Here is a 6871-nt window from a genome sequence, read left to right as displayed (position 1 = left end):
TTGACTTATTTGTTTTTTGGGTGTTGAGTTTGAGAAGTTCTTTATAGATCTTGGATACCAGCCCTTTATCTGTAGTGTCATTTGCAAATATCTTCTCCCATTCTGTGGGTTGCCTCTTTGTTTTGTTGACTGTTTCCTTGGCTGTGCAGAAGCTTTTTATCTTGATGAAGTCCCAAAAGTTCATTTTTGCTTTTGTTTCACTAGCTTTTGGAGATGTATCTTGAAAGAAGTTGCTGTGGCTGATGTCAAAGAGGTTACTGCCTATGTTCTCCTCTAGGATTTTGATGGATTCCAACATCATCCACTTTTAAATGGAGAGTGATGAAGGATGGCAAGACAGGGAGGAGAGAAGGGAGTTCATTTATTGCAGGGGTCAGGGGAGAGTAGTGATTCCCTAAACAAGGGCAGTGACAGAAAAGGACAGATCTGGGATAATACTTTGGGGGTGGGACCTTCAGGGCTTATGGACTGGATGTAGATATGACACAAAGACAGGAAGAGAACTCTCAAGTTTTTTGCACAAAGGACCCAGTGTGGGATAGCAGCACTTGCTAGCCTGGGGAAAATCTGGGGATCCCCAGGGGTGTGGGGAAAAGCTAAGCCTGAGCCACCTGGAATCCTGAGGTAAGCAAGAGCTGAATACAGAGGCCTGAAGCCCACAGAAGTGGACGGGTCACACATATTTACAGGTCCCCAGCACACAGGCAGTTCTTAAAGTCCCAAGGGTAGATGGTGACCCTATAGGGAGAAGGGCACCCAGAACTGAGCCTTGAGAAACTGACATTCGTAAGTTGTGTTGGAGAGCGGAAGCTAGCGAAGTAGACGGAGAGGATGACCCAAGAGGTTAACACTTGGCTCAGGGAGGCCACAAGGAGAGAGAGTCTCCAAGGGCCCATATTGCCGAGAGTGCCGACTGGAGTCAAACGGTCCCCTGGATTTGGCCACATAGAAGGCACCAGTGACCCTGACAAGTTAATGCCTGTTCTTGTGTAGGAGTGGAAGCCAGATTTCAGTGAGCTGAATGATGCCATTTATATCAAGTTTTGTACTGGGCAAAATAATAACTTATGTTATCTATGGATACATGCAGAGTAAAAATACAAAAATATGCACAGGACTCACAAACTCCTAATTCAAAAGAGGCTATCACTACAAAGGAAGGGATGGGAGTAAGACTGTAAAAAGGTACAAAGGGAACTCAGCTGCATTTGTAAATAATATTTTTTTTCTGTTAAAAATAAAAGGCATGAAAGGGGCACCTGTCTGACTCAGTTGGCAGAGCACGCAACTCTTACTCTTGGGGTCGTGAGGTCAAGCCCCATGTTGCACATGGAGCCCACTTAAAAATAAGTGAGTAAGTAAGTAAATAAAAGGCATGAAGCAACTGGTAAAAAGTTAAGATTCACTTGAAGAAGCTAAAAGGAAGACAAGAGGGTATATGGGACATTTCCTAAATGCTTGAACTGTTTCATAATAATGTCTTTTAGAATGACTCAAAGGTGAGGTGGACAATTCCTCCAAGAAGCTGGCTGTGAAAAGAACAGAAAAACAGAGGCAGGACATCTCCAGACACCAAGGAGTATTAAAATGCCTACAAGAAATGTGTTGTCCCTGACCACATCCCACCTGGCTGCCTGGCTGAGCACTTACCCTCCGCAGCCAGCTCTGGCCCATCTTTCCAGACTGAGGCTCCAGCCTCTTCTCCCTGGCCCCTCTTCCTTGAAGCTCTGCGGCCCTGCTCCTAGTTGGAGGCAGGGCCCCTTCTCTGGGCTCCTGCACACCTCCATCACAGCCCTTTCACCCTGTTTTTGTAGGCCCTTTCTCTTAGGAGGCTGGGAGTAGAGGCTGTCACCCCGGTGCCTGGCCCGCGCCCGGCACGAAGTGGGCATTCACAAAGGCATTCACTGTCAAATGAATGAACAAGCGAACGGTAACAGTTTAAAACTAACACCTCTAAATACACCTAATAACACCTCTTTTAGGAACCAACAGGCAAAGGTCCTGTGGAGCCTCCGCTATTTGAACACAGGGTTCCCATCTCCCCCAGGTCAGGGTTACCTCAGCAGCCCCCCGCCAGGAGCGCACAGCTTCCTCCAACTCAGGCGTGTGGCTCATGCTGGAGAAGCCGCCGCCACCGCTGTTCTTTTTCTCCGGCACAACCACCTCGGCAAAGCAAGAGTGAGCCACCGGCTGGACCTTCTGTAAGGCCTGGGTCAAAAACTGGAAATGGACCTGCACCACTGTCAAGAAACATCGCCCCAACACCTGTGAAAACAAGAAAGCCAGGGGGTTTAGCTTGTGCGTGCTACTGCATTCGTGCGATACACTGTTAACTACCAATGTGGGCAGAAGGTAACAGTCCCCGGAAACCTGAAATCACAGGGAATTAGAGTCACCATGCTTTAGAAGGATCTTTGCGCTCACGTATGCACCTGGGTGCCTGATGTCTACAAGACAAAATGTTTCAACCAAATAGCAAACCCCAAGGTTCAAATGGGTCTTCCCAGTTCCCACCCAGCCCCCCACTCCTCGTCTCCATTCCCCTCACGTGCACTCTGGCTCACGCTAACCCTGGTTGTCTTTGGGCTCCTAATGAACCAGAGGAACTCACAGTTCCAGTTATGTACACACAGCATTCAGAAGGCACAGTAAAAGCCATGTGATTGAAAATCTGAAAGGTCAGTTTGACTCTAAGAATTCTATTAGAAATGGAATCCAAAGATACAAGTTATTTTGGTAACAGTGTTACTAACATAGCTCTATGTCATAATTTCAGTCTTAGGAAACAAAGCTGACAGACCAGTCTTCTAGAAGTCAACAAAACATACTGGATGACTCTATTTATCACAACAGTATAAACTCACTCTCCTGATACATATCAGTAGTTAGTTGGTCGATGGAGCACTCCATTAAAGTAGGGAATTCATTAAAAAAAAAATACTATATACAAGGGCGACTGGGTACCTCAGTCGGTTAAGCGTCTGTCTTTGGCTCGGGTCATGATCCTGGGGTCCTGGGATGGAGCCCTGCCTCGGGAATCCCTGCTCAGCAGAGAGTCTGCTTCTCCTTCTTCCTCTGCCCCTCCCCCCTTCTGTGCTCGCGAGCTCTCTCTCAGGTAAATCAATAAAATCTTTAAAAAAAATACTATATAATACTATGCTAATATACACTGTTAATATGTAACTATAATAATTTATATGCCAAAAAAACTATATACCATAAGTATTTTAAGATACAAATGTGCATTTATCTGCCACCCTTGGCAATCGCCAAAACTATTCTCTGAATTTTTTTTTTTTTTAGATTTTATTTATTTATTTGACAGAGAGAGAGAGCGAGCACAAGCAGGGGGAGCGGCAGGCTGAGGGAGAAGCAGACTCCCCGCTGAGCAAAGAGCTTGATGTGGAGCTCGATCCCAGGACCCTGGGATCACGACCTGAGCCAAAGGCAGCCGCTTTAACCAACTGAGCCACCCAAGGTGCCCCTATTCTCTGATGTTGTTATTCCCTGTTTGCTTTCTTGAGGTAACCCTAGCTACAAGGTGTTCTCTACGATTTCCTACTTCTTTTTCTTTAAAGGAGAGCAAGAGAAGTGCCTGGGTGGCTCAGTCAGTTGAGCATCTGCCTTCGGCTCAGGTCATGATCTCCAGGTCCTGGGATCAAGCCCCACATTGGGCACCCTGCTCAGCGGGGAGCCTGCTTCTCCCTCTGCCCCTGCTCTCTTTCAAATAAACAAACAAATAAATAAAACTTCTCTAAAAAATTAAAGGAGAGTAAGAACTTGTCACTCACAAAGCAACTTGAGCAGAGAACTTCCAGATTATTGACATCTTCCCTTAAATTTTTACAGTTGTTTTGCCCATACTAAATTTGACAACAATAACAAAACTATCTGCAACTCTTCTATCATGTTCCATAACATTCACATTTTTTCCATGGAGGGTCTATCATATTTCATTGGCTCACACAGTAGATTACTTACTCAAGAAATTACTCTACTGAGTTTGCAATTTATTCAACTGTTAGGAGCACAGCTGAGAAGGCCCACTTGCTGCCAGGACTCAGTGCACTGCCTTGGGGAGGCAGTAACGGTTGGGGAATGGTTTCCATTGCTTTTACAAGGAACTAAAATCCGACCCCAGTGCCCACCCTCCAGCCTAGTCCTGTCCCTTGAAGCACCTAAAAATAAGACCCAAGTCGGGCCCTCTCACCTCCCAGCACACATTTTTTAGATGCTGTCCTTTTCCATCCCCACTGGTCAGAGCTCTGCTTCCTGGAGAAAGAGTCAGGCAAGTCTCAGGGGTAACTTGTAACCACTTGTTCCCTCTGATTTTCCCCTGTGGAAGTCACCAGGGCCAGACTAAAACAAACAAACTCACACAAATCTCACACCAAAGCATTAGCCCTCTACGGAGAACAATTAGAATTGGAAGCTGAACTCTCACCCAAACCTCCTGGGTCTCCACTCATACCTGCCTCAAGGCTCCTCCCCATCAGTGATCTGTGCCAGACAAGGCAGGGTGAGGGACACAGAGGAAGCGGCCCTAGCAACCTAGAGTCATGTGACAGGAACAGAATAAACAGCATATATTTTGTCTTGTACATACTAGCAGCCAGCCTTCATTGAACACTCCCCATGTACTTCACCTATGCTAAAGGTCTACCATGAATTATCTCATTTCTTCCTAGGAACAATTGTATGAAGTCATTCCCATTTTACGGACAATAAGACCAAGGCACAGAAAGGTTATGAAACTTTGTCACGGGAATACAAATTGGATGTAACAGAGTGGTCACTTGCCTCAAGTGTCTGTGCCCTTTGCCACTGTGCCCCACTGCCTCCAACAGGCTCGAAACAGCTGGGTACAGCTGTGGGCTGGCAGCACTGAGACCAGGCACACGACAAACTCAACCTTAACTGGCCTAGGCCAGAATAAGGGTATCCCAAAGCCCCACACAGTGCAAACACGGGAGGAGGAGTGGAGCTGGCTCCTAGGACACACAAACTCTTCCTCAGCCTCTTGGCAGGCTATGGGGAAGAGAGGAAGGGGGAAGTGGAGATGCCGGGTACCATTTGCTCTGGGGTCACATTCTTATGGCTTCTGACCAATACAATTAAGTCATTCATTTGTTCAATAAATATGTAATATGTGAATGCCTGATATGTACAAAGCACAACAAAAGGCCAATGGATACTACAAGAAAGACAATGAGCAAGTCCTTGTCCTCATGAGGGTTTCTTTGTTTGTTTTTTAAGATTTATTTATTTGTTTGTTTATTTATTTATTTATTTGAGGGAGAGGGAGAGAAGCAGACTCCCTGCTGAGCGTGGAGTCGGATCCAGGACTCAATACAGGACTCGATCTCACGACCCTGAGATCACGACCCGAGCTGAAATCAAGAGTCGGATGCTTAACCAACCAAGCCACCCAGGTGTCCCATGAGGGTTACTTTCTAATGGTGGGGAACAAACTGCTAAGTTGATATGCTAAGTCAGAGGCTAATGGAGAAGGAACACAAAGGGGCGAGGTGGGAAGGAGAAGGCTCTCTGAGGGAAGGACTAAGGGAACAGGAAACTATCCCTCCCCCTTCTAAAAGGGAAAATTCTGGGAAAAGCCTGATGCAGGGTCCCTGGCTCCAGAATAGGACAGTGCTGCTTGATGGGAGGATGGGGCTGGGGCGGGTGTCCCTCTTGGTAGGATGGTGGAAGGAGGATGCTGCTGCAGGAGTAAGTGGGGGAAAGATGCAGGACAGTTTAAAAGGCAGACATTTGGTATGTTGTCTCTACTGTTTTTACATGTTTGACCTTGGATGAGTCATTTAATCTAAATTTCTTCCCTGTAAACAAGGAATGATGAGAACCAGAGCTCAGCAATCTTCCTCCCCACCCTTCCTTCCCCCACCACCACGATACATGGAGCATCAGTTCTAATTACAGCTGCAACAAAATATCTGTGTTGTGAACAATTCACTAAAAGCCAATCAAATCAATGGCCACGCTGGACTTTGGAAAAGCTATTTCACAGGATATCTGCTCTAAAGGCTTAAAGTAATAGATGCATAAACACTACTTTCTCTTGAGAGAGGACAGAGCTCAACCTCCAGGCTGCCTCTGCCCATCTCCTGTCACAGCCCAGGTCTCCTCCTGTAATAGACCCACCGGCCTCCCCCCAGACCTGGGCCAGTCCCTGGGGCCTCCTGACAAACCTGGAAGGAAATACAGACTCTAACGTTGTGAATTCAAAAGCATGCGACCGCAGGGCCGTGGGCAGCTATTTTGTCCTTCATGTAGAGAACACTGCCTGGACTGCGGGATTCCGTGAGGCTGCAGAACAGATGTGACAACCTGGAGAAACGGGTGAGTGGGGCGGTCAGAGACACCGGAGTTTAAAATGTCAGCAGACAGGGCGCCTGGGTGGCTCAGTTGGTTAAGCGACTGCCTTCGGCTCAGGTCATGATCCTGGAGTCCCGGGATCGAGTCCCGCATTGGGCTCCCTGCTCAGCGGGGAGTCTGCTTCTCCCTCTGACCCTCCCCCCTCTCATGTGCTCTCTCTCTCTCAAATAAAAAAAAAAAAAAAAAATCTTTAAAATGTCAGCAGACAGACACCTGCAGCTCTATCAGCAGCTACCGTTCATTAAGTGCTTAAACCCATACCAAGCACTTCACTTGCAGTGAAGCAACTCTGTGGGGAAGAGAAATGCATCCATTTTACATATGGTAACACTGAAGCTTCGAGAAATAAGCCTGCTCCAATGCCATGCAGGTGATAAGAGGTGGAACAGAGACCTGATGCCAGATATGTTCCAAAAGCTGTGTTCCTAACCACCAGGCCACTCTGTCTCCCTAGGATAGGATCCAGGATGCAGCCATA

At 47.0% G+C, this 6871-nt stretch overlaps 1 protein-coding gene across 9 annotated transcripts in view; it reads right to left on the bottom strand.

Moving 5' to 3' along the window:
• Positions 1–6871, bottom strand: part of GARRE1 (granule associated Rac and RHOG effector 1) — a 78594-nt gene that overhangs the window by 22882 nt on the left and 48841 nt on the right. For 8 of the 9 annotated variants that reach the window (XM_081806697.1, XM_006730752.3, XM_081806693.1 and 5 more), the window contains one exon: positions 2059–2265. The exons of the other annotated variant lie outside the window; for it this stretch is intronic. In XM_081806697.1, the coding sequence (XP_081662823.1) occupies positions 2059–2265 (207 nt within the window). The remainder of the gene's footprint in view (positions 1–2058; positions 2266–6871) is intronic. 9 annotated transcript variants of the gene reach the window in all.

The sequence above is a fragment of the Leptonychotes weddellii genome, chromosome 16 (assembly GCF_054177405.1).
Source record: "Leptonychotes weddellii isolate Sample4059 chromosome 16, ASM5417740v2, whole genome shotgun sequence".
NCBI lineage: Eukaryota > Metazoa > Chordata > Mammalia > Carnivora > Phocidae > Leptonychotes > Leptonychotes weddellii.
The sequence above is the reverse complement of the archived record's forward strand: the minus strand, read 5'-3'. Positions and strand labels throughout refer to the sequence as shown.